This window comes from Rhododendron vialii, chromosome 8a, assembly GCF_030253575.1.
Source record: "Rhododendron vialii isolate Sample 1 chromosome 8a, ASM3025357v1".
NCBI classification, from domain to species: Eukaryota; Viridiplantae; Streptophyta; class Magnoliopsida; order Ericales; family Ericaceae; genus Rhododendron; species Rhododendron vialii.
Genome location: NC_080564.1, coordinates 30,961,674 through 30,988,954, shown reverse-complemented (window position 1 = coordinate 30,988,954; position 27,281 = coordinate 30,961,674). Strand labels below are relative to the sequence as shown.

The 27,281-nt window shown below is 39.5% G+C and overlaps 5 protein-coding genes and 1 long non-coding RNA gene across 8 annotated transcripts; 5 read left to right on the top strand and 1 right to left on the bottom strand.

Annotated features, from left to right (window-relative positions):
* Positions 1-645: 645 nt before the first annotated feature.
* On the top strand, positions 646-3,780 carry LOC131298762 (succinate dehydrogenase assembly factor 2, mitochondrial-like). The gene is made up of 5 exons (XM_058324234.1): positions 646-902; positions 979-1,073; positions 1,318-1,444; positions 3,217-3,285; positions 3,403-3,780. The coding sequence occupies exons 1-5, from the start codon at positions 759-761 to the stop codon at positions 3,547-3,549; spliced, it is 582 nt and encodes a 193-aa protein (XP_058180217.1). The 5' UTR covers positions 646-758; the 3' UTR covers positions 3,550-3,780.
* A 4,288-nt stretch (positions 3,781-8,068) lies between these two features.
* On the top strand, positions 8,069-11,027 carry LOC131335267 (uncharacterized protein At4g14100-like). Its single transcript, XM_058370539.1, has 2 exons — positions 8,069-8,643; positions 10,528-11,027. Exons 1-2 carry the CDS (start codon positions 8,163-8,165, stop codon positions 10,710-10,712), a joined length of 666 nt encoding a protein of 221 aa, XP_058226522.1. The 5' UTR covers positions 8,069-8,162; the 3' UTR covers positions 10,713-11,027.
* A 1,375-nt stretch (positions 11,028-12,402) lies between these two features.
* Positions 12,403-16,906, top strand: LOC131335264 (chromophore lyase CRL, chloroplastic-like). Of its 2 annotated transcripts, XM_058370537.1 has the most exons (9): positions 12,426-13,006; positions 13,138-13,187; positions 13,800-13,860; positions 13,958-13,993; positions 14,414-14,464; positions 15,103-15,195; positions 16,006-16,110; positions 16,250-16,342; positions 16,454-16,906. In XM_058370537.1, the coding sequence occupies exons 1-9, from the start codon at positions 12,824-12,826 to the stop codon at positions 16,586-16,588; spliced, it is 807 nt and encodes a 268-aa protein (XP_058226520.1). In that variant the 5' UTR covers positions 12,426-12,823; the 3' UTR covers positions 16,589-16,906. The 2 variants fall into 2 exon arrangements, with proteins under 2 accessions (XP_058226519.1, XP_058226520.1); XM_058370536.1 differs by lacking the exon at positions 13,800-13,860 and having other exon boundaries at positions 12,403-13,006; positions 13,958-14,078.
* A 125-nt stretch (positions 16,907-17,031) lies between these two features.
* Positions 17,032-18,519, bottom strand: LOC131335265 (uncharacterized). Its single transcript, XM_058370538.1, has 4 exons — positions 18,123-18,519; positions 17,913-17,971; positions 17,371-17,488; positions 17,032-17,278 (listed from the first exon to the last, which is right to left on the bottom strand). The coding sequence occupies exons 1-4, from the start codon at positions 18,335-18,337 to the stop codon at positions 17,200-17,202; spliced, it is 471 nt and encodes a 156-aa protein (XP_058226521.1). The 5' UTR covers positions 18,338-18,519; the 3' UTR covers positions 17,032-17,199.
* On the top strand, positions 17,417-17,907 carry LOC131335266 (uncharacterized). Its single transcript, XR_009202484.1, has 2 exons — positions 17,417-17,559; positions 17,759-17,907. It is a non-coding gene; the product is annotated as an uncharacterized LOC131335266 (long non-coding RNA).
* A 4,839-nt stretch (positions 18,520-23,358) lies between the features above and the next one.
* Positions 23,359-27,097, top strand: LOC131335262 (uncharacterized). 2 transcript variants are annotated; one of them, XR_009202483.1, is made up of 7 exons: positions 23,643-23,901; positions 25,546-25,804; positions 26,036-26,072; positions 26,222-26,327; positions 26,423-26,533; positions 26,680-26,889; positions 27,024-27,097. XR_009202483.1 is itself a non-coding variant. In XM_058370533.1 (6 exons), the coding sequence occupies exons 1-6, from the start codon at positions 23,716-23,718 to the stop codon at positions 26,794-26,796; spliced, it is 816 nt and encodes a 271-aa protein (XP_058226516.1). In that variant the 5' UTR covers positions 23,359-23,715; the 3' UTR covers positions 26,797-27,095. The 2 variants fall into 2 exon arrangements, 1 of the variants encoding a protein (XP_058226516.1); XM_058370533.1 differs by having other exon boundaries at positions 23,359-23,901; positions 26,680-27,095.
* Positions 27,098-27,281: the final 184 nt, after the last annotated feature.

The window sequence follows — 27,281 nt, the reverse complement described above, 5'->3', positions numbered from 1 at the left end:
CTGGGCGGCATCCCCGGGCATGTTGGTTCACTGCAGATTATCAGAAAGTCTACAACCACCGCATTAAAAATGCGGTGGCCGGCCACCACACGCTGTGTGGGGTCCACCCAGATCCCGCACGGATGATCCGATACGTTCAATAATTTAAAAAAAAAAAAAACTAAGTGGGTATCTGTTTATACACGTTTTTTGTCGCAAAATATCACCTTGATCCGATATGTGTAGATGCTCGGATCAAGCTTCTCATCTTTCTTTACACCAAAAAACCAATCTTTCCATTTTTTTTGACTTTCTAAAGATGAGAAGCTTGATTCGAGCACCTACACCCATCGAATCGAGCTGATATTTTGCGATACCCACTCGATTTTTTTAAAAAAATTATTGAATGGATTGAATTATCCGTGCGGTGCTCAGAGTGGACCTAACACAGCATGTGGTGGCTCGGCCACCTCATTTTTGGCGCGGTGGCTGTAGTTCTGCTCGCAGATTATGTGGTGGCGTGGTGGCGTGGCCTCAAGGCCCCCGCATGATAACGTGTGTTTCCACATTTCCCTGAACAAAGGGTCCCACGCTGAACTAAGCCGTCGCCCACGTGTATCCGTAAACAGATCGACACGTTCCACCCTTAAAATCGAACCCACGACTCGCAGTCGTACCGAATCGCCACTCTACGGTAACGAACGCATGCCTTTCCCTCTCCCTCTCCCTCTCCTTCCAGACTCCAGAGTAGCAACACCCAGCATTCGTTCCAAAAAACCATGGCGAATTTCCGAAGACTTCTGCTTGGTATCTCTCGAATCCTCGATTCGACGGTCACACATGGTCCCACCACCGCCCCCAGCCTCTCAATCCGCCCCCACACTCTCTACAGGTACCCTCTCTCTCTCTCTCTCTCTCTCTCTCTCTCTCTCTCTCTCTCTCTCTCTCTCTACATATGCAAACACATTTATGTTTTCCTGATTCACTTTATTGGTTCAGGCCTTGGTGCGTTCGTTTTCGCGTGCTTATTCGTACAATCAACCTTTAGATATTGACCTCTCCAACGAAGAAAGCAGGAGGCGCCTATTTAACAGGTTCGTTACTCAAGTACAAATTTTTAACGGGTTAAAAAGTTCGTAAGGAGCCGGAATTATGGTATCTAATTTTTGCATGTCAAAACTTTATATCCAACTCGAAATTAATCAGCGATGAATAAAGAGGTTCCAACGATATAGTAAATTAAGCGATCACCCATTTTACTTCCAAGCAACGTGAGATTATATTTCCTTAACATTGCGAATAACTTATTCACCTAACTTTTTCTATATGCGAAATTAGGCTGTTGTATAGGAGCAAGCAAAGAGGTTATATTGAGCTGGACTTGGTTTTGGGGAAATGGGTGGAGGACAATATCAACTCAATGGATGAAAATGGGATTAAATCCCTTTTTGATGTTCTTGACCTGGTAATTTTTATTCTTTACGCACACACTTTTCGTTTTGTTGTTGCCTTTGCGATTTGCAAGTCTTGTCGTGTAGTTATTGATGTACATTGCAAAGGCGACTTGAGTGTTGGTGGTCTGAATTTTGCTAATTTTCTTCGTTCTAGTTAAATAGAAAAGGCTATGTAAAAGGAATGTGCCAAACTGAGTCGGTCTTGAAAACCGAAGTATTGATAGGAATACCGGGGCTTCAAATCCCTCAGCAAGGGATTCACGATTAGCGGGTTAGGTAAACTAAGCAAGCGAAAGGTATTCTACGTGTTTTATAACTGCTGAAATTGGAGGGGGGGGGGGGGGGGGGGGGGGGGTGGGTCTTTAGGTGTTCTCTTAGCAAGATCTCTAATGTTTCTTCGAGTACTTGATGAAAGTTCATATTCGATCATGGTAAGAAGGTATTGGTTGAAAATGGAGCCGTACTTGCTGTTAGTCTCTGGAACTTGTTTGGGATCTTTTGAGCTGAAACCCCATGCGCTGAGATATTTAGCTATTTTTTTGTGATGTTCTGGATCTAGTTATGCCAGTCGATACATCTGATCTTATCCTATGTATAGCTTTAGCTTGATTTAATTAAGGCTATACGTCTATAACTTTCAATTAGCTCTGGAGTGATTCTAATTTGAAAAGATTTTCTTCTCTATCATACCAAAGATGGGTGCGCAGATCAAAAAAAGTTTATCGTTATACAGTTTTTTTTTTGATAGGGAGTTATACAGTTAGATCTTGTTCAACATTTGTTATATAGCACCTTCCACGCTAGTTCATGAATCTTTGCCTCTCCATGCACGGCCCATGGGGTTTGTGTTAACTTGTATGCTTTAATACAAAGTATTGTTCAATGTACGTCTATGTCTCCATTCCGGTATTTAGAGATTTTTATTTATGGCAAGCATTCTGGTTGAATGAATCGTTTTCCTTGAAGTTATAAATGAACCCGTCAGCCACCATGCTTTGCAAACTCTCCGTCGTTGTGTTAGAATTGCTGGGCTTATGCTGAAGATAAAATGCTGGGACGCTTAAAACCTTGTATTTCTTACCATAGTGCATTATTAAAAAATGTAGGACCAAGCCATGGCCTTTGATTCTCGAAAGATGAAAGTTTTATGTCATTCGTTATTTCATAATTGTACAGTGTCCAATGGAAACTTGACAAGTTTAAGATCCCCTTTTGGACAGGAGATGTGGTGGATTAAGGTGTCTAAAAGACTAAAACCAACTAGTTTATGTACTTTCAGTGGTAAGGTTTTCTTCAGGTGATCACCGTTGACATGGGCAGGTAATACGAAGTGAAACTTGAAACTGTAGTTTTTAATGAAGATTTTCGGACTCCATCTCCATTGTTCTGCCTTATCAGGAGGTCCTTATTTCTGCTGCCTGCCTCACATGATTTTCTCTTCAGATAGCACTTAGCCAACCCTACAGTGCACTGGGTTCAAATTGCATTAATGCACTCGCTTGAACTCATAAACCGCATGATTTAGACATGCCATGGTTCAACTTGAAGCTGCCGGATGCTATACAAGTCTATATGGCCAGTTCAGTGGCTCTCTACCAATTTGCCACAAACCCTTCCAATCTCCTAATGCCTCTGTTTTAGTCTTCTTGTCACTCTTGAATCATACGCAAATGCTAGGTTTATGGCTTTTGGAACATTGCTTTGATTATCCTCTCAAGTGGTTCCTACAACAGAAAGTTGACAGAGTCTTTTGAATCATGTTGTTGTCGTATCTTATATGCAGGAAAACCCAGATTTGTGGAAGTGGCTCTCTGGCCAGGAGCAACCCCCCGAGATAGTAACCTCAAATCCTGTGAGATATTTGATAACAAAATCCAGATAACCGCAAATTTTGTCTGCTTCTTTGAAATATACTCATTTCCTTTCTGCATGCTGATACATATGTCATATGTGCTACTTTGCGATATAGGTATTCTCTGCGGTACGTGACAAGGTCATGAACAACCTCGACAGCCATGCCGCTCCTGAGACGCGAGCAACGCCGGGAAAAGAATGGGTAAGAGGATGGGATGATTTTAAGAAAGGGAAAGACAGCCCTATCACTGGGAATCAGTAGCTCACTGCCTCGGACCCTAGAACATTCAGTAAATTGTGTTTCTTATGCTAATAAAGAATGCTAGTTGTGATTATAGAAACCCTGCTTGTGATATAGGATTCATTCCTGGTTGGTCTATGTATGAATAAGAGCTAGTAGCTATGGTGAAGCCAAGAGAAGTGAAAAGCTGGGAACTGTGTGTTGCTTTGTATAATTGATTTTATTGCTGTATGGATAGAGTTGTGCTTCAAATGCCTGATCTTCTCCCATATTTGGAGCAAAACTTTGTATGGACCGGCCCAAAGGAGGTTTCGAACCTGAGTACGCCTTCCAATTGGAAATGTTCAGTTCGGTGATGCAAATGGATCAAAACATGATAAAACCTGACTGGTTTTACTCATACCCCTATGTTGTAACGAAAGCTATGACTGCAAGCTAAGAACAAGAATACCCCTATGTTGTAACGAAAGCTATGACTGCAAGCTAAGAACAAGAAATTGAAAACTAAACAAGAAATCACAAAAACACAAGACATACATGGTTTTCCAAGATGGGTACATCAACGGGCATACATGGTTTTCCAAGATGGGTACATCAACGGGCGAGGAGAGAGAGGAGTCACTAACCAACGTGAAGAAGAGATACAAAGAGCTGGCTGTAATCCGTAATTTTAGAAAGGCCACAATATGAGAGCTCAAAAGATAATTCATAGAAGTCCCCCAAAAGTACTATTTATAATAGCCTACAAAAACGGAAACAACATAATTAACCAATGTAGGACAAAAGAATACAAGGCATTCCCAACACCCTACTCTTAAAATATACATGTAGCGGGTGCCCGCGCGATGCGTGTGCAATTGTAAGTGTTTGCAACAGAAAATCAACTTCTACTTCACACAAATTTCCGTCGAGGGAAAAAAAAAACGATTACGTGTTTTGCTCACATGTGTAAAACGTGGCAAACATGCGTTGCACACAAATTCAAGGGCAGAGATAAAGGGAAACCCACTTAGACTTGGTGTACACTTCAAAATACCAAAGAGCCAATTTTTGAGGAGTCGAGCTCCCCTCCATAGTTCCATCCTCAAGCTCACATTGATGATCTAAACACCATTAATATCATATATCTTGCGAAGAACTTTCTGAAAAGGAAATTTTAATCCCAAAGAAGATTTACAGGGAACCACGCAAGGAAAAATACATTTGGATTCATTCCGGGTCCCACAAAAATGTAGAAAAATATTCATAAATTTTTGAATATTATTTTACTAGGCACTGTAAAAATTCAACTCCAACAGATATCGGTAAGTATTACTTTTGAATTTGTAGGGGCGAAACTGCTATAAAATGATATAAAAAAATTTATGGATATTTTTTTAGAATTTTGTGGGACCCGGAATAGGCCTAAACGCGTTTTTTCTTGCGTGGTTCCCTGCAAATCTTCCTTACGAATAGCTGGGCTCAATTAATTGAGGCACGCTTAGCACACAAGTTTTTAAAAAATCACTCCAGGGATAGAATAACGAGCAGCAAACAAACCCCAAGCGGTTTTGGTGGCCAACGAAAGTTAAGAGTTTCTTCACTTCTAAAATTTCAGGGATCGGAACCTCTCAGGTGCTGTCATTTTTAGTTGGGTCAATTCATATATGACTTTGCTCCGGTATTAATTAAGTCCCACTGGTGGACGATGGGACTGATTGTCAAAGGATTAGTTAGAACGCACGAAAACTGACCTTGTCAAATTGAATTTTAAGGGAAAATGAGAAACAAAACAAAATGAGGACTACTGTTACCACACCTCCAACCAATCAACCCCGAAACTGAATCTGGATATAGTCCAGGTTTCACGATAATAAGGTAGGTATGGTTTTGACAACCAAATCTAGTCTCTCTCGATTGTCTGGACCAGCTAGCGTGCACCTTGGTCACTTGTGGGCCAAAACCTTTACTTATCCAAGCATTGTAGAAAATCCCACTTGTAGAAATTACCTTTTCAGAAACTACCAAATGTTGTTCTAGTTTCCTATCATTTGTAGATGCATCAAGATTCGTCCCACATGTATTTGAAACCTCTGGATTTTCAGTAGTAGGACAACTGATTGTCTCTTATGTACTACTCACATTTGAGAAGCTCTTCTCTTTTGGCTTTCTTATATGAATCACTTTAACAAACAGCTTCTTAACACCATTCAAGGCCTCCATTGCATTCCTAGCTTCTTCATGCGACCTGAAATTGACAAATCCAAAACCCCTTGCTTTCCCTGCAGAATCTTTCTTGATCAAAACTTTAGAAACCTCCCCAAAGTCACAAATCTCGAATGTCCTCCATAACAGATTTGTCTATATTTTTCACATACAGCTGGTTTGCAAACTTTAGTTTCTCATGGTTATTTCTCTCTCCTTTCTTTACAAATATAGACACATACAATTTTTTTGCTTCCAGTATTGTACGGAGTAGAGCACTACGAGCTGCCATAGATGAATCTTCTGACTCGAACTTGACAAACCCAAAACATTTGCTCTTCCCTTGTTCCTTACGAGACTTTCTTGACGGAAGGTCACTCTGATGTACACACGGGGCAGATGGGCCGCCAAAATCTCCTTTGGTAGTTGCTTTAATGCTCATTTCTTGCAACACGGCCAAACCCACAGCTTGATCCAAAGTATAAGGTTGAAGCGGTTGCACACCTGCTCCTAATTTCCCCTTCAAGCCCACATACGAAGCAGCTTATCAGAAACATTTCCGACACTCCTTCAGTTCTGTTGGCTGGTACGAGAAATCGCTTCTGATATTCGCCAACCGTGCTCCATTGCCTCAGGTCGATAAGTTCGTCAAACACCAATTGAGTCGCCCAATATGGGTTAGTAATTTTATCAAACACCTTGCAAGCACAATCCCAAGGACCAAATTCATCATACATGAAACTCATACCTCTTTCGACGCATGCTGCACAAATCCTCAATGTTTTACCCCTTCTCATTCCAATTACTACTACTACTACTACTACTACTACTGATAGAGAGAATGCATCTATTTCATGATGTGAAACTGAAAATATGCATTCCAACTGATGAAATTTCAAGCTCTGAACACACTTAGCCGTTGCACCATTTTTGCTTCTTGAAGCCATGTCCTCAACCTCGACTCTCGAATGTTTAACAACACCTTCTAACGAACAATTTTCTTGAATTTGTCCTTCGGAATCACCCCTTAACTTCAGCCCATCAGTCCCTTCAATACTATTCCTTCCCACCAAGGGCTCACTCTCTCTGACAATTTGATCAAACGGTTGGAGGGCTTGTAGCTGCTCCTTCTTTTGTTTCATTTTCTTCACAACTTCGAATTTACAAGAATTATTCCACCGGGATCCCAAATGCTGGTCCGTGTTGCCTCGGCGGAAAAAATTAATAGTATGATTGAATGATCACCTGAAACCCAAATCTTGATTGTTTCCTCAGCCCAAGCTCGACTTGGATTTTATAACGGACAACGAGAGAGAAAAAAAAATCTTCCCAGTTGTAATCCAGTGTACACGGCTCATTTTTTTCCATTTTTTTTCAAAATATATCTTCTCCGATTAAACATCAATAGATATCCGATCAATTCAATATAAAAAATAATTGTTCTAATTTGAAATTTGTACAATGTGGACGAATCGGATCATCAAAGTAATTCAAAAATGAGTTTGAAAATTGCCAAAAACCGACTGGAATCCTTCTTTCTCAGACTTCGCAAGTTGAAGATGCGAAGTCTAGTCAGTAAGAAATCGCGCTTCCTAAACCCGCGCCCTTTTATTTTTTATTTCGGACGTCTTCTGTTCTTCATAAAAGCGTTCTTTCCGTAACACGATTTCGCAACTACCTCGCAATTTGAAGACGCGAGTTCCTCGCGTTCTTCATGTAAGCGCCGTAACACGATTTCGCAACTACCTCGCAATTTCAAGACGCGAGTTTCTCTTAAATTTGCTAACAGTTGAAATCAAGTTTGCCCAGCTAATTTTTTTTCATTTATTTCCCAAGGATACATCCGGGATCTAAGCCTCCCGCACGTACTATGATTAAGCCCATGTTTTGTTAAAATTTTTAAAAATGTTTTTTTTTTTTGTTTTTTTGGGACCAAAACTCTGCAAAATTTCGGCTACCGGCCGTATTTCCTGAAAAGTCCGGTACCGGCCGGTATTGGGACTGGAACGAAATTGGGGGTTAGGGTATCGGTTCTTCGTCAAAACGGTACGTACCGGCCGGTACGGAACGGTATCCATAACTATGCTCGCAGGTTAGAGATGCGAAGTTTATAAATACCAAACTCTCATTCCGTACACCGCGCTTCTAATTTACAGTACTCCCTTCGTTTCAAATTGAATGACAATTTTTGATATTTGTGCCAATTTCAATTCCTAATATCTTTCAATATGAATTTCAAAAAATATACAATATGAATCTTGTTTAATAGTTTTCGATTAGTTCTATTATACAAAGTTTTCAAACTTATGAAAAATGACATAAATTTAAAAAATTATCATCCGTTTTGAGATGGACGGAGCAGTAGCAGTCTTGTTTTTTGGTCCGCAGCTTTTAGTCTTAACTCTCAAGACTCTCTAGTCTCTACCCAGAACCACAAACAAGCCACGACTATGGCCTCCACCCCTATCATTAACAACCCCATCTCCCTCTCTCTCCTCACCCTCCTCCTCCTCCTCTCTCTCTCCTCCCTCTCTTTCTCATCAACCCCCACAACCCCAACCCCATGGCCCCACCAATTCCACTCGCTCCTCTTCATGAACCGCAGCGGGACCCTCCAAGCGCTCGACCTCTGGTACGACTGGCCCAACGGCCGCAACTTCAACATCATCCAGAACCAGCTTGGAACGCTCACCTACGACCTCGAGTGGAACAACGGCACTTCGTTTGTGTACACCCTGGACTCGAGCCGGGAGTGCCGTGTGCTGGCCCTCGAGGTCGGTATCCTCCGGCCCGATTGGCTCGACGGCGCGAATTACCTCGGGCAGCGGTACATGGACGGGTTTCTGTGCAATGTTTGGGAGAAGGTTGAGTTTATTTGGTACTATGAGGATGTGATTTCTAAACGGCCTGTTTTTTGGGTTTTCTATTCAGGTTTGTGTTTGTCAATTATTGGGTATTGTATATTTTACGTTTAATATCTGCGTAGAGCAAGTTCACCCGTTGGTGCCGAAATAGAACTGCCAAAGCCATTTATTAGGTCGCTATAGTGTCAAATAGCAACAATATAGCAATGCTACTGCATGGTTTGGGGCCATTTTCACACAATCTCTGAATCGGACCATTCGATTTTTTATCGGGGACCATTAGATTAAACTCTTCTCATTTTTCCATGCAAATCAAATGACTTCAATAAAGTGGAAATTTCAGCAATTGCCAAAGTTGATGCAAAACTTGGCATCAAGAATTGTATTTGCCAAAAGGGTGGTGATGGTTTGCCATCCTTGATGTCAAATGTTAGCTTTGGCAGGAAATTTAGCAGGTGGACTTGCTTATTGTATAAAACTAGGTGATCTACTGATCTTCAACCATGATATAAGCTTTATGGCATATGAAACTTGTTAATCCATAACTTCAACATTTACTCGTATTCCTCTCTCAGACTTTCATCTACTTCTCAAATAAGTAAAAGAACAGATTAGTTAAGAAGGGGAAAAGGAATACAGAAGAGTAAATAAATGAAGTTGCCCACCACCTAGTAGTGTAGTGTAGTAGTAAGGTGCTGACTCTTTAAGTAGTTTAGTCACTAGTAGGATATGAGATTGCGTCTGTTGGGGGACTTTTGAACTTTGAAGAGACTTGGGACCTATACGCGCGTCTAGTCCCCAGTCAGGGTTGGGGATAATGTATAGGCTCAAGTCCGTATTGTTGGACCACTTCGAACCCTAGTGTGCAGCACTGCTTTGTTAGATCGAACTAGATCCCCCTTGTCCTCAGCAGATAGGGGCTCCTTTTATCACACCCAAAGATGGTCGCCATGTGCTATCGCCCCCTCCTTTTTGGTTGAGGAAAAAATTGAAGTTGCCCTGTGAACAAATACTACCTTAGGCTGTGTTTAGATCAAGGTTTAAGGATTTGTGGAGCGATTTTTCGAGCGAAACATACCTTCAATGTATGGTAGGGGTTGGCCCTCCATTTTTCATTATCAGCAAATCCCTCTTCACATGCTTGATCCAAACACAAGGGTTTTGGATTTGCAAAATGGTCTCCCTTGAAATGGGTGAAAAAGTACATGAACTTAATTTGATATGATTTTGAGTAGTGAAGGAATTCATGTGTTTTAAACTCAAAGTTGAATGAGTTTATGTTTAACCTAGGATCAGAGGAGTGGGCTACGCTGTGCAAAATAATATCCGCCAGTAATTATATGTTACAACTACCATAAAAGTATACCATCATTTAACACTATAATCACACTTTGCTCATATTCCCGTTTATGAAGTTCCGCCTATTGCCCAGAGTATGAGGGAGTGACGGGAGTAAATAATTTAAGTTGCTCCGTCAACAAATACTACTTCAGAATCTAGACTGTGTTTGGATCAGGAGTTAGGATTCGTGGATTTGTTTGTCAAGGGAAATGTACCTTCAATTTGTCCCCTCCGTTTTCTTTTACATTAATCTCTCTACAAATGCTTGATCCAAACACAGCCCTAAAGATTTTGGATTCGCAAATTGGTCTCGCTTCAAATTTGTGGGAAAGAATATAGAAACTCAATTTGATTTGATTTTGAGTAGTGAAAAACAATTTTATTTTAAACTCAATTTTGAATTGAGTCTAGGATTTTATTTTAACCTATCTTAATTCATTACCTCTCAGCTATTAGGCGATGGGTTGCCTATATTTGCATTTCTGAATGTGAACTTGGTAGCAAAAGGTCACCTAATTCTGAATCGTCCTCAAACATCCTCTCGTTGTTTATGATTGAAGCTGAATGCACTTTTTTTGGGGTTTTGATAGTTGGGAGTCTTAAATTGCAGGATATTCTGCACATGTGATGACATTTGAGGTAGGAAGAGTGCTTGAAGATGCAAGGTGGCAAGCCCCCGTATATTGTTTTGAGGAGACCGGGGAGAAGAAGAGTCCACTTATTGAATATGTGGTTAATGTCGGTCTTCATGGTCGCTTGATGAGAGGCGTGATGAATACTACTAGTAGTCTTTGAGTCGTGCATTTCCAGGAATTTCTCTTTACGTTTTATTCTGAAAGCTCACTGAATCACACTCTACGCGAAGGAAATAAAGGGTTGGATAAACTTGCTAGAACGGGTGTTGATCAAGAGGACAAGATGGTGTCCCTAGTCGCCCCTCCAGACAAGATCATTCCCTTACATGAGGCCGACATGGCCGGTGTGTCTTTTGGGAGATTTTAGAACCTGTTTGTTTTTCTGTTGTACCCCACCAATATCCATGAATCAATCCTACTTGTGTTTACAATTTGATCCATTGGCTTTTAGTTCTCAGTTCTTAGTTACATACAACTGGCCTTGGATCCATAACGTCCTGCTAACCAGATATCAACTCTTATCTTCATCTGGTAAAACAGGGTCCCCCATGTGCTTCTGCTAGTATGTTTTTCCAAGCTACTCTCACTTCAGCAAATTTTAATCAGTCATTAAGTTGCCAGCCAAAAAGAAAACAACAAATGCTAGACACAAACTCTCGAGAATCGACATTTTCAAAAAAAAAAAAAAAGTTCTCGAGAATCACTACAACAAGAAGGGAAAGTGTAAAGCAATATTGGTACTAAAATTCTGGACTTGTCGAATTTGGTGATGAACAAATTGATAAAAACGGCTTATGAGACACATTATAGATAGACCCGACTCTGAGATTTTTTGCAGTCCTAAGCGAGGTATGAAAATGGGGCCTCTCATTGTTTTGTATATATATTTGTTGTTCGATACAAGAAGCCAAATGGCCTTTTGGTGGAGCGGCAGACCGCTTGTAACAACTTTTGGGTTCCTAAGGTCGTGAGTTTTAATCTCATAACCTTACCGTTATTAGACACGCAACATACCACTAAACTATGCTCACTTATTTGTAAAATACTTTTTTTTTATCCGCTTATTTTAAAACTTTGTAAAATACTTGACATGCATAATATCTAATATATTCCGTTATTTGGCGCCTATTATTGGGCCTGGTGGCCCCAGGTGGTCTTCTGGTGGGCTTAAGCACATGGCCGAGCTTGGTTACAAAGTTGTTTTCCCAAAGATAAAAATTTTATGTATTAGAAATTGTGCCAAGTAACCAAAAACGTGGTTTTGTTTGGTTTACATTTTAGAAAGTTATTTTTAAGAGTTGGAATGATAATGAGTAGAGAGAGATAGAAAGAAATATTTATTGGAAATTGTGCCGAGAGTTAAAAGCAACTCTCAAAATGTTAAACCAAACGGAGTGACATCTTCCAGATAAATGAATTGCTAATTGAATTAATCTTCTGTTATGCATTTGCACAAATGGAAAAATGTCGGAATGCCATCGAAAATCGTATTCTACATCTTCCAGATAAATGAATTGCTAATTGAATTAATCTTCTGTTATGCATTTGCACAAATGGAAAAATGTCGGAATGCCATCGAAAATCGTATTCTAAGAGGAGAGTGTGCACGGAGAGGTAGAGAGAGCGCACAATCCGATTTCAGACTTTTAAGTGTTTAGATTCAGAATAACTAAATGCCTGTCTTATTTTTTTATGTTCATCCACAATCAACTAGAATGGGAGAACCGGGACATTTGGTCCAACAGTTGTGCAGCCGTAGTTAGGCACATACTGTGCGTTCATAACAAAGAGTATGTTAATACCAAAATTACCGGTATGGGTTGAGTTTTCATGGGCGTGTAGATTGGGCTGGGCTGAACTGGACTTGGGGGGATTTGTTATGATTATCCACACCACAAAATCTCCAAACGAGTCAAGCCATGCGAATGCGTACATGTGCCACGAAACAAGAAGAAACAAGCGGTGGTAGGAAGAGGTGTGACCCCCACCCTGCGAATCACTAACACAAGAAGCAAGTGGGGGGTGGGCCGGTGGGGTAACGGCGGTGTATGTGTTGCGTGTGCCTGTAACTTACTGCCCGACGGACACCCAGAGCTCGAAAACTCGAGTCCATAAATACTACTAGATTACGGAGGACGAAAAAGGAGTGTGCTTTCCCCCCCCCCCCCCCCCCCCCCCCGCATATCTCAGCTGTATTGAGAGATTGATGGAGGGCAGCAGGATTTATGGGCCGAGGAAAGGGTAGGCTAGCGGGTAGGAGAGGTTGGGAATATGGGTACAGGCTCGGGTTCGGGCTCGGAGTCGAACGAGAATGGGTGGGGCGGAGCAGGTCCGGGAGTGGTGTTGAAGACGCTGGTGGTGATTGGTGGGGCAATCTTGCTCAGGCGTCTCACCAAGTCCAACACTCGTTGGGACCATACCCACGTCGTCTCTCGCTCTCTCACCGGCCAGAAGGTGCTCTCTCTCTCTCTCTCTCTCTCTCTCTCTCTCTCTCTCTACATGTTTGTGTGTTCTTTCCTCATTTGGTTCTGCTTGTACTTTTCTGCTGATTCTTACTTGCGATACGTTATGATGTTAATTGACAGTACTCGAAAGAGCAAGCAGCTAGAGACCCTGATAATTACTTCAATTTAAGGTACTTTTTCTTTAGAAAAAAGAAGCAAATCCTTCCCACTTGATTGTTTACTATGTTCCAATGCTTAATTCGAATTTGACCGGATTGAGATACCGGTGCAACTCCAGCACTTGGTTGTATCATGTATGTTTGTGTATGTGGTTGTGTGAGTGACCATGCAAATGTCCCTACATATCCATGCTACTACTAAACAATGCATATTTATTTAAGTGCAGTGTTTTTACAGTTATTTTTACTTCTCTTTTAGTGCTGGTACTTGTGTGCAGTTGTTTCGTTTTGCAGTGCCATAGGCCCAAAATTTTTAGGACTTTTCTAGACTATCCACTTAATTGATTGTTTTGGTTTTAAATTAGTGGCAGGTGATTTTTTATACCATTATTCATGTTTAACAATGTTCTTCACGAAATTGAAGAAACTTGAATTTGGTTATCAGTTAGATTGCCGGTTTTGCAAAATCTTGTGTGTTTTTGTAAGATGAAAGGATCGGAAGAATTTCATTGCTCTCGAGAGAAATTGCATATTTTCATCATGTTATTGAAGAACTTAGAAGATTCTTTTAAAGGGCTACGATTTTTTCTCTATTTCATTTTTGTTTGAACTTTATTTCTGTAGATGGCTTTCATGTCCAGCTGCAGAGATGGTGGATGGTTCGGAGATTCTATATTTTGAAAAAGTCTGTATGCCACCCAATGGAATTTCGCTTTCCAATTTTGGTTCGCATGTGAGAAAATTATGGCTTAATGAGGTACATCTTTTGTTGCCCTTGGCAGGCCTTCTGGAGGACTCCTCATAAGCCCTTTCGTCAGGTATACCACTATCCTTGCTACCCATCCAACCTACCTACACACATTTGTCTTCTTGTTTTTATGCATGTGTTTGAGGAAGCAAAGGGTACACTTAATTCCTCATTTTCCATCTTTCGGTTTTCTGCAGTTATTTTTCGTTTTAGTCCCATAAGCAGTTTTGTACAGACTGAAGTTCCTTTACACCTGAGACTTGGCTTTTTTGCATGCATGCATTGTATATCAATGGAAAGGTACTTTAAGCAGTTTTTCGCATGTGTCATCTTTCAGACTTTTAGTTTTATTGAGTTTTTTTTTTTCCTTGCTTCATGGTCCCTTAAATTTGTTCATGAAGGTTTCAGCTGTTAGAAATCATTAAGGGGAAAGTGTTTTAAGAAGCTAAAATAATGCTTCAAGAAATTTCTAATGGCTTTCTTCTTGCAGAGATTTTTCATGGTGAAGCCTTGTCCAAATGAGATGAAATGTGATGTTGAGGTGGGCTTCAAGTTCATTACATGTTTCAGTTTTTTACTGTTTTTTCATTGCTGGAATTATTCCAAGTCATGCTACGCAAATGCACTACTCATCACCTATGAAAGTTAGGATCTAGTATATGGACGAGTACAACTTTACGAAGAGATTTTATTTGTTGAAGGTCATTTGATTTTTTTTAAAATTAATTCCCACTCTTCCCTGCATCCTCTTTGGCTTCATATACAATTAGTTAACTGTTGTTTGTTTTATGGACTAAATGGGGCATAAGATGTTGGGGGGCCTCTGAGAGTCCTCATCAGTTTCCTACTAGAACCTATGCTTGATTTGATAGTTTTCTTACAAGACTCATCTATCGAACATGGCCCCATAAATCATAATAGTTGCGTTGGTACATCTTTTGGGGCGATCATTGGATTCCTTTCCATATGCTTTTTGTACTGTAACTTCGTACTTCAGTATTCTTAATCCAGTTTTGCATTTCTATTGATCCATGTTTCTCATATGACTATTATTTTACTTTCCCTTTTCTTTGCCTGGTAGGATTTGAATTTTTCTTCCCTTGTCATTCATGAACTTCATATGATATTTGTTGCGACAAATAGCATCTCTTGTTTCTGACTCGTACTCAATGACTGCAGTTAAGTACCTATGCCATCAGAGATGCAGAAGAGTACAAGAACTTCTGTGATCGCCCAAAGGACCAGCGATCACAGCCAGAAGAAGTTATTGGGGTAAGCTTTCAGGCACATCAGACCATAATCTTGAAATACATAACATGAACTTGGATTCTCTTGACTTCCATGATATTTTCTTGTGATCAATGCCTGTTATCTCATAGGGGTGAAGTAATTTTAAAAATGCAAATTATGGTTTTTCCTTCTAAGGAAGTGGTTCCACAAACTTCTCATGAAACTAAATTAAAGGACCTCAAAAGTAGATTGAAGAAAGATAAGTGCAGCACCAATTTGGATGTCTACAACTCCTAAGGATATAAGCGAAGCAATGCATATCTACAAACCTGAAAAAAGTTCCTGTGTGATATATTGGAGAAGTCAGTGAAAGGATCTCAGAGACCCAGAACCCATGTTTGCCTAATGCATAAAACAGAGCTGGAAGACATTTTTTGTAGTTTTTATTTTTATTTTTTATGATTCAGGTATCAACATGAAGGAAAAAGTTGTCATCTAATAGAGATTTGTGCCTCCAACACACACACAGTAGAAAACTGTGCAATGACCAGTAGATTCTAAGCTATGAAAAGAACAATATATTCTGTTGAAAAATTAAACTGCGCTGTCACCTGGGCTAATGTTCCATCATGGAACATTCCATACCTGGTGCATCTGGATGGTCATGTTGCAAAAGTTTGAAACTATAAGGTTCGTGAGTAATTGCTGCTACGAACTTTGGTCCTCTGCTAATTCCCTGTGAGATTTTGTGTCCAAAGTAAAATTAACCTTATTTTGAAGACTTTTGGTCTAGTACTTCTATTACCGTCATTGTCACATAATTTGACATTGAGTTGTTTGTATCATGGGCAGGATGTTGCAGAACATTTGACAACTATCTATCTCAAACGTTGTGAACGTGGCAAACGCTGCTTATATGAAGGTTCAACTCCACCAGACGGATTTCCTAATACTTGGGTATTTGCCTTGTGTTACTGTCTTCATTGCTTTGTCTGTACTTTTTTTTTTTTCTTGGCTATTCTGTTCTTGGTGAAAGCTGTAATACTCTTCTCATAAATTACTGAAATTTACTATCTCTCTCTCTCATTGGTGACAGAATGGTGCAACATACTGCACCTCTGAACTTTCAGTCCTGAAGAATAATGAGATACACTCATGGGATAGGGGCTACGATGATGATGGAAACCAAGTTAGTTTCGACACATTTGTATTTCCCTTTGAACGCTTCTACGCATTATTACGTTATGGAAACCTGGCTTCAGAATCGATTAAAGGCTCAGTTCTTTTTCTTTCGTTGCAGGTTTGGGGAGTTAACGGAGCTCCTTACGAATTTAAGCCTGCACCTGCTTCAAGTTTTGTTGACATGTTTCCTCTAAATTTTCCTCCTCAGTCCATGGAGAAAAGGATAGGGGGTTCATTTGTTCTCCGAGAATGATCGCCTTTAACTTACAATTACGATATGTAAATCGAACTTCGTTTATTCTTGTAGTCTTTCAGAATCAATTCACATGCTCTCCTTCCATCAATGTTGCTCAGAATCTCAGATACATTTTCAATACACATGATATGCAGCGTGGGCTTCAAATGAATAGGTTTTCTTTCATATTTTGCTTGATGTAGTTCACCATCCTCAGCTCTGTGGACCTTAGGACTGTGTGCATCTTAGATTCATGAAAGGATTTGTGAAGAGAAAAGATTTGCCACACTGCAAGGGTTTTCGCACTGTAATTCGATTATTCAATTTTCTTTTTCATCTAATGCGCATTCTATTTTATTTTTCTTCAATTTGACCGATGCCTCCTACTTGTAAAGCTACTGGAGTAGATACTTTCTCGACTGCTGGATTCACAAGGTTTTTGCCGCTTTGGTAGCATCGGGTTTCGCACAAACAAAATTTCACATTTCAGATGGAGGAAGAAAGGAGCTAGCGTATACAATGCATTAGTATGCATTCTATGAGTAGAAATAAATGGAATTACTACAAGATTAGTTCTGTAAACACTCTATAGAGTTCAACCGTAATACTTGTTGCAGCCTTGGCACAGCTCAGAAGGTACTGTTGAGGTAGAAGTACAACACAGCAAGAGCAGCAGCCCCAATCACAATTGCAATTGGCAACGCTTTCCTGTACCCCAGTTGATGAAATACAAAGTGAGAAGCAGATATGGTTAACTGTAATCAGAGAGAGAGAGAGAGAGAGAGAGAGAGAGTTGTTACCCTATAGCTTCATCTCTCTGGAGCTCAGCTTTCCGGGCCTTCCGGACGTCGGTGGCATTAGCATTCTTGGATACAGCAGGTGTGTACTCCCTGAATCTTCTTTTCGGAGCTCCACAGACTGAAAAAAGAACAGTTTGACAGCACTAGTAATGAACTCTCCCTAAACAAATGCTATTTAGACATTTTCAGGTCGACAAAAGCTTCAAACCCAGATCCTCTCTTCTTCTTCTTCTTTTTTTCAAATTTTAAAATAAGAAAATATGGTGTTAGAACTTTGCTCATATTGAATGGAACCCTCATTCTGATATTAACCTATAATTGCAGCACTGCATTTTGTGCACTTTTCTGGGAAAAAAAAATTATAGATTTACATACTCACTATTTGAAGGTAAGCCAAATTTGCAACTTCAAAGCAAGCAAGTATTGATTGTTGGAGAATTTCTGGTTGTATTAGTTTAAAACATTGTTCCTTGAGTAGAATTGGCTTTCCTGTTGCTCAAACGAAAAGAAAATATAAACCGCCCAGAAAGTGGAGTAAAGACCTGGGCAGAAGTAGTTATCAGATAGCTTCTCAAAGGGTGTTCTGTCACTGTATATATACCTGCACCCAATCAGAGAACCATGAACATCAAATTTCTTAATGAACTGTTACTTCCCAATAATTTAGCAATCCCCATACACCTGAGAGAGAGAGAAAGAGAGAGAGAGAGAGAGAGAGAGAGAGAGAGAGAGAGAGAGAGAGAGAATTGTACCCGCAGTCACGGCAAATATAGGATTGCTTTGAAGCTAGGCGCATGGAAATCCTGGGTGCAGCAGAAACCCGAGGCGACTGCCAACAAGGACGAGGAGGAGCGAAACGATCCGAAGGGCGGCACAACCCGGCATTGCTGCCTGTAGGGGATAACAACACGGAAGCTGTTGGCATACAGTTTGTGGCTTGAAGCCTTACGGGTGACTGAAGTGCCATTTTTCTCGTATATTTGCTGCTGCTGTTGAGGTGACAGTCTCTCTCCTCCTCTTTCAGGAGTGAGAAAGGAGAGTGAAGAAGAGATGGGGAAGATAAGAAAGAGTGGTGGAATCTTGAGGGTAATTGGAAGCGTGGATGTCATGTTCCCCACACAAGCTCTCTCTTTCCCTGGCCTACCATCACATTTTTCGTTGCCTTTTCTTATCTTTTGATGACATGGTCCTGTTATGTCCAGTTGTCCACCCCTATTCTTGTACTAAAAATTTCCTTCACTTTTCTGGGTGAAAATTTTATTCCAGTACCATTTTTTCCCCCTGGATAAAAATCTAGGCTTTTTTTTAACAACATTATGAGTGCAAATTAAGAACGAGAAAAGAAATCAAATTAGGAATCACACGAGACACAAGGTATGTGTGGTTGTCGAAGATGGGTACGTCTATGAGCGAGAAGAGGGAGAGGAATCACTATGGAATGTGGAGAAGTGATACAAAAAACCTGTTATGATTCGTAATTCTATAGATGCCACAATATCAGAGAAAGGAGGTAAGGAATAAAGGATGAAACCCTTTTCCCAAAACCCTTATTTCATAATAGGGTACGAAAACCGGAACAAAATAACAAACGCGAAAAAAAACTGTTCCGCTGGTCCAGATCACCGTAACTCTGGCCTGAACCAGAAGACCAGAATTTCTTTTCTCGTGCCAAGCTTCACTAATACGTTAACCTCCCGTTTTGAACGTGCGAGAATTACACTTCAGTAAATTCGGCATCGCGCTTTGAAGATACGAGTTTAAAACCATCCAAAACGGCTACATAATGGGCCCTCTATGTCCCAGCATATAAAGCCCGATGATAACTTTGGGCTTTGAGGCAAAGAAAAGATGGGCCGATAACGGCTAATTTGTCAAGCGGCTAAAAAGTAAACGTGCCGATCGAAATTTTGCATTCCAATTTGGCCCAATCCAACACCTGTGTACACTTTGAGTAATCATTCAGAGTTTCCGGAGTGTCATGTGGCGTTGCCTATGTAATACTTTCAACCATTTACGTAGCAATATTATGCGGTGGAGATCTTATCATCCCCTTTTGTTTGGTGATTGGAAGACCAATAGCGATCCACATAATGCGATGACGATCTTTTACTTGCAAAGAGTACCACATGGCAACGTCACATGATACTAGCGGTTGTGATAAGCAATAAGTTCCATAGAGGCCGAACATTCAAAACCTTAGGACCACTAGGGATTATGTTTGAATTCCGATCATTACTTTCAGGGTCTTGAAATTAGTTTGAAAATAATTTTAAAACCCGTTAAGTTATTAAACTAAATTTAAATAATCAACTGCTCGGCTATTTAATAAGAGTGAACCTACTAAATATTGCATCTTCTTCTTCTTCTTCTTCTTCTTCTTTTCTTTCTTTTTTTTTTTTCTGCGGGGGGGGGGGGGGGGGGGTTGGGGTTAAATTCACTTAGTTTAGCCTTTAGAGGTCTTCTCAAATAAAAAAAGAAAAAGAAAAAGAAAAAGAAAGAGATTAGTTTAGAGTCTTCAGACAATAATGGCTTTTCATTTTCAGAAATTTAATGAGCTCAACAAATTAGTTCAGAAATTTAATGAGCTCAACAAATTGGTTGGCTGGTCCCCGAATACTTTATCTTGGGTCCACAACATTGAATTCTCCTTAGTATTGAATAAATTACGGGTCAATCCAGATAATTAGTTCATATTCTTGAGAACTTCAACCCAATTTACAAAGGATTTTGATATTCACGCTTTTATTTTTACTGATGACGCTTCATTTTGTTTATGAAGTTACTAGTAATTTCACATTAAAAGAGGAGTGACATAAATAAAAAATGGAGCGCGAAAATCAATTTCCTATACAAATGCACCATCAAGGAGAAGCCCATACTTTCGTACCTAGATTTGCAAGTAAATAAAAATGGGTCATATTCCTTAATGAGAAATAAATGGCAATTTTTGGACTAGCCCATTTTTCTTTTCTTTTTTGAGCAAGGGAACATGTGCATTCTTGTGATTTTTTCGGTATTTTCTATTTTTCATAATTTTTGTTGCAATTTTTAGAATTAATCATTCATCTCAACGAGAAGAATCAAAAAAGAATAAAAATAGGAACCTATGTTGAAAAAAATTCATATAAGACAACACTTTAGGAAAAAAAATACAACTTTTTTGATACTTTTTTCGTCTTTATACAGTGATCTTTTTTGGCTTTTGGTAATAATTTTTTTTAATTTTTTAGACTCCTCTTATCATGACAGATGATTAATCCAAAAAAATATCTGACAAATCTAACAAGAATTTAAAAGAGACGATCGGAAAAAACACACAAAACGGGGAAAAAAATTTTTTTTTCAAATGTCAAATTCATTTCATAACAAGCCCAAAGGCAATACAGACTCCATTAAAGATACAAGAATGAACCAAAACTACCAAGACTTCGACACAGGCACCCCTTGCAAAAGCGCAAGACCGACGAAACGCCTAGATTAGGAACCAATCTAGGTCCAGGTAGTAGAGAATCCCAACGGACCCCAGCTCAAACCCGATGAGACGCAAATGGAATCTGGACGGCACCATGACCGTGGACCAGCACCGCGACAGACGAAGCAACCACAGCAACTGAGAACCACCACCGAGAAACCCAACGAACCAAACTCCAAACCATGGAGACTTATTTTCCCACCACCAACACCCATCGGATCTAGAGAAACCAGACCGATACAGACCCGGACTGGAGAACCCAGCCGGTAAGCCGGACAAACCGGCAGAAAAGAAAAACAAAACAGAAACAGGAGGAAAAAAAAAACCCATCTAACCCTAACCCCAACACAATATTGATTGTTGAAAAATGTTTATGACGAAGAAAGAAGAATGAACGAATGCTTATGACGAACCTAATTGTGTGTTGATTGTTGAAAAATGTGCTTTCTTTCTCAGCAACACAATATTGATGACATACCTAACTTGAAGGTTTTTTAAATCATTATTTGAAAGTTGATTTGTCTCAAATTAGCCGAAGAGTCTTATTTTTTCCTTTTTGTAATTTTGTCAACTTTGCGTCAAGTTTGAAGAAAAACAGTAATATTGACTAGATGAATTTAAAAAAATGAAGAAATCGACCAGAAGCTAACAACTACAAGTAAACTATAATCGGGAAAAAAATTATGAAAATTAACTTTTGACTTCTATTTTTTTATTGTTTATAATCATTTATCAACTGACCATTTGAATAAAAAATTCTATAAGCAACGAATTAGTAAGTATTATATTTTATATACCTTTGGTCACACATATTAGCTTGTAAGCTATACTTGACTGACCAATTTGAATTTTTTTTTTTTTTTTTTGACAAGGCCTTTGAATCTTGTGTTGCTTAAAAAATTAACTAAAGTGTTAAGTTTAAATTTTAATTGTTTTATTATTGAACGGCTGACTCTAATCAAGTCAGATCGAGTAACAAAAAGTGCACATAGAGTTATAACTTCATCTAAGATTTTTCAATGACGAACTTAGGCCATGTTTCCACTAACAATTCTGGATAACAAGTTATGGCATTTTAGCTTGTCATTCAGACAAAACAACAAGTTTCGCTCTCATCTACAACTTATTAGTTAGTGGAAACAACTTAACATTTTTCAACAACGCTCTCAACAAATTTAAAAATTTTCAACAACTTATTAGTTACTGCGACGACCCGAATTTTTACATTGCCTCAAAATAAATACGTCTCTAATAATTACAACTCTCCAGAACAAATATACATGGTGGCCCCACTATATAACTCTCAAATGATGAGATTATAGTACTAAACTTTTAGTCGTTTTATATGACTAAATTAAGAAGGTTACATGAGGTGTCAATCAAAATAATGGAAACAATATATGTGTCATTTAACGTACACTTAGCTTGTGAAGTGATCAAAAATCCCATCATGAGGTGTGTACTCAACAAGTAAGTTTCTACTAATTTGTCTAATTGATATACTGTAGAGAAAGAAAAAGAACAAAATGAAAAACTAACTAAAATAAATAACAATAAGTACTTTAATATTTAAATTAAGAGTGATGTATTATGAGAGAATGACGTGTCTCGTAAAACGAAAAATAAATACTTAAAAAATAAGATCTTTACCGAAAACACCCCTAAAATTATATTTAAACTTGTTTATAACATCACAACTCGATTGAGTTTTCACTTAAGCAATCAGTTGTACTCCATATTTGAGTAGCGTGAACGCATATATAACAAGTTTAAGGTATATCCCAACGAATTTGGCCAAGTTAGCGTGAGAAAATAATCCGTGTTGTCCTCCATGACGTCATGTTCAACTGGTTCTTTAGAACACTAGAGAGTTTATTTGATTATTAACTTTAGGGCCCCGGAATCAGCCGAGGTGCACCACAAGCTGGCCCGGATATCCTGTTATAAAAATATATGTATTAGAAAACAAAGTTTTGACTTATTTCCATAAGTAGGTGTTTTGAGAGAAAATCACGCAACCATGACCAAAAAGAAAAGAAACAAGAAAAATGAGCTTTCAAACGTAGTTTTGTTTGTTTAACAAATTTTTTTTTTAGGCAACTTTGGTTAACAAAATGTTGGATAAACGGTCTGAGATAAGAACCATTATAGAGAATAACCTATATTATCATGTCCCCTGTTTGGTTAAGATCATTTTGGACTATCACTATCACAAACTTAATATTTCTGTAAGTAATTTTTCTATTGATCCCTACTCCTCCTAGGGATTGCGCTCTCTCACATTCATGTAATATGATGTTGTTTCGTGTCACACTACCTTAGTGTACTTTTCTTTTCTTATCGGGACACCTACATTAGATAAACGGTTCGGACCAATCCAATCTCACCTCTTTTTCAGTATCAGGTAGACAACAAACATGGCCTTAGAATAGTCAGTAACCAGGACAAGTAGCTAAACGTCCAAGCACCTACCGACTGTGGATGCCCAAATGACCTGGCAATTATTTTGGGTGGTTGAAAATCTTGTTGTACTACGCCCTCTGCCATAAAAATCTTGTTGTACTCACGAGAAATTATTCAGTGTCGAGCTGGTATATCTCACATGATACCCGCTCGACGCATCCGAGCCATCTAATACACTTTTGAACGGTTTGGATTGAAACTCACTCACTCCTCTCATCCCAACACTTTCTCTCTCCAAATCCGAGCCGTCCAAAAATGTAATGAACGGCTCGGACGCACTGAGCCGGCACCTCGTGATACCCGCTCGGCAATGAAAAATTCTTCCTAACTCATGGAATACACATAAAAACTATCAAAAGAGAGCAGAGCTCTGTATCAGGTTTCTATTTTTCCATACAAGAAACTGAATCATGGAGCAAAGAGGGGAGGTGTCCCTTAGCCTTAGGAAGAAAACTGAATCTGAAGAAACAACAGCAAAAGAGGAAGCAACAACTGATAAGAGAGATGGGGAATGTGTCAATGGAAGCAGTAGTGCAGAGCAAACCAAGATTATCCTCATGAGAGCCTTTGTTGAAAAACAAGATACCTCTTCCAAGGTTCTCTCTCTCTCTCTCTCTCTCTCTCTCTCTCTCTCTCTCTCTCTCTCAGAAAATGGACACTGTTCTTTGAGCATCATGGGTATTAAACCTTGGTTTCCCTCACATCTGTGTACCCAAAATCTGCCTGCCTTGGAGTGATCATCGTAGTTAAACTCAACATATTTGGGTACACAGGAAGAGTTTGAGTACATAATCAACCCCAGAGAATTGGCCTGGCGATCCCCTCATATGGTTCGATTCTCTTTGCCAGCGACTCTTGGGCCGTCTCACCCGCACATGTAAGCATGTGAAACAACTGCGGGAGAGGCTATAGGGATTAGTCCAAGGTGCGTGCGAGTTGGTCCAAGACACCTAAAAAAAAAAAGTCTGACATAGTCCACTGACATGATCCATGCTTTGGGCAGAAACCAGATGCATCTGTCCATCCTAATTCCTAAATAAAGGTCAAGTACTATAATCCTACAAAAAGGCCAAGTACTATAATTCCTGTATCTATCTATACCATTCTGTCTTCTTTCTTTGGAATTTCGTCCGAATTTTTCTTGCCATTTTTTCTATGTGCAAAGGGTGTCAGCTTAATGCAACCGGAGCTACCAGACCTCAATATGCCTTACATCCCCATGAGGCCTGAGATTTTGAATCCCTGAAGTGCAAAAATCTTAAACCTCGTAAATCGTAACTCACATTTTGGCAACTCCTATTCCTGTAATTATAGAAGAACGACACTATTGCTCAAACTGTGTAGTGGTTAAATTGAAATTTGAACCATAAGATTCCAACGATTTACTTAAGCAAAATCAATCCAGATGGTGTAGAAAATCTCTTGGTGTGGTACATACAATCTTCTCATCCTCCTTGCTGGATCTCGTAGGATTGTCGAATCCCTGATCTCTAACCATCCTATCTGATCAAACATGAGCCTGGTTTCGTTTTGTTTTGTGATGTAACTTTAGTGTCCGGGGCCTCCGGGCCTGAAATACTAGTTTTGGATAGGCTAACAAAGGCAGATTAGTGTTGGGCAACAAAACCAAACACATGCACGCAATAGCACGAAGAAGAATCAAGCAGACACAAAGAGAGCAAGACACAAAGATAGATGGGCGAGAACGCTTAAATCAGCGGCTCACCAGTTTTGACTGTAATAGTAAACGAGGAAGAAGAGTTAGAAAAAGGAAACTGGGAATAGCAACATTATGTGCTGCTAGGTTTTGCAATAAGCAGAATTTGGTACTAATCGAGTTTTTCAAATCGAACAATTGAGCACCCGCATCTCCTCCTCTTGGGCTTTAGCTCATTCCATTATCATCTACTCTCTCTCTCTCTCTCTCTCTCTCTCTCTCTCTCTCTCTCTCACTTGCTTCACAATGATTTTAACAACCCTTCGTTTAACGCCGCAATTGTTCTTCCTCGAGCATCCTAGGTTGCTAATTAATAAATACTCATTCAGAATGGCTTCTATGAAACCTATTCAAGCATTGACCATTCCAACAAGGTAAAGATTGTAACCCTGTAAAGCGTAAAGCCATGACAGTATAACAAGCAGAAAAAAGAAAGTCTATGGTTTCATTGGGAGCCACATTCTTCATATACTGGATGAGATATCACTTATGATGTCGAATATTCCTCAATTTGGATCTGCAGGATGTTGACGATTATATGATCAGAAGGTTTCTCCGTGCTCGTGATCTGGACATAGAGAAAGCTTCTGCCATGTTCCTTAAGTACCTGAATTGGAAACGGACATTTATCCCTACCGGTTGCATATCCTCATCAGAGATTGCTACCGACCTAGGACAGAACAAGGTGTTTTCTCAAGGGTCGGATAAAACAGGACGTCCGATAATGCTCATCTTTCCTGGAAGGCATTTCCCCAGGAAAGGAGGTCTAGAGGAATTCAAACGTATGTTCCCAACTGAATTTTCTAGATGATTAGATTATGATGGGATTTTCAGATATTGAAGTTTCAGTTCTGGGAATATTTTGAAAAAATAAATAATTGTCTTTCACTTGTTTGCGAATTATAACTTCTTCTTTTTTATAACGACAATTTAGTTGTTTTTGAAATGCAGTTTACTAAGCAAAGTTGGAACAGCTATTGGTTAATAGACTGAGTAACCTCTTTTTTATACAGGTTTTGTGGTATTTTCTATCGAAAAAGTTTGTTCTAGGTTATCTCTCTCTCTCTCTCTCTCTCTCTCTCTCTCTCTCTCTCTCTCTCTCTCTCTCTCTCTCTCTCAGATTTTGCAACTACTTCAAAAAAAGAACTCATAACATAGCCTAATTTGCAGAAAATATATGATGTCACTTTGATGTTCAGGATGCCAGAAGGACAGGAAAAATTTGCTGTTATTGGTGATATGGAAGGATGGGGATACACAAACAGTGACGTCCGTGCGTACCTGGGAGCTCTTACCATTTTGCAGGTTTGGTCCTTCACCATATATACCGGTTAATTCTGCAGTTCATATTCAACTCAACTCAATAATAAATATCTCAAAACCTTGTTGTAACATGGCAGGACTACCATCCCGAAAGACTTGGGAAGTTGTTCCTCCTCCATGTGCCTTACATATTTATGGCAGTGTGGAAGGTTGTATATCCATTTATCGACGACAATACAAAGAAGAAGGTTAGACTTGGAAATTCCCTGTTTTCATGCAAGCTAGCCAGCCACAGTCAAATATCATGCAATATGTCCAACTATACAATTGAAGCTTACCATCGCATGCATGAATTTTGTAACATCTCGGTGAACTAACCATTCTCTCCCCGCAGATCATATTTGTCGAAAACAAGAAAATGAAATCAACTCTGCTAGAAGATATCGATGAGAGTCAGCTTCCGGAGATTTATGGAGGCAAACTACCATTAGTTCCCGTACAAGACAGCTAATTAGAGCACTATTACTTGGGAAGTCCCTGTAGAACTAATCATGCACCTGCATTCATATATTTCTGTCAACCATTTCCATAGCGATATCATGCGGTAGAGATATTATGCGGTAAATTATTTTGAGTAATTTCCCAGAGTACCGCGTGACGTTGCCTACGTGATACTCCCAACCATTTCTGTAGCGATATTATGCGGTAGAGATCTTAATTATCATCCCCTTTTGTTAGGTGATGATTGGAAGACAAATAGCGATCCACATTATGAGATGGCAATCAATGTTTTACTTGCGGAGAGTATCACATGATAATGTCGCATGACTCACATGGTACTAGTGGTTGGGAGGAAGCAATAAGTGTTTTTCTATGAGGTCACGGGTTCCATTCCCACGGAATCCAAACATTCAAAACCGAGTGCCACTAGGATTTATGTCCGGCCGTTATCTTCAAAGCCCCAGAATTAATCGAGATGCCCGCAAACTGTCCTAG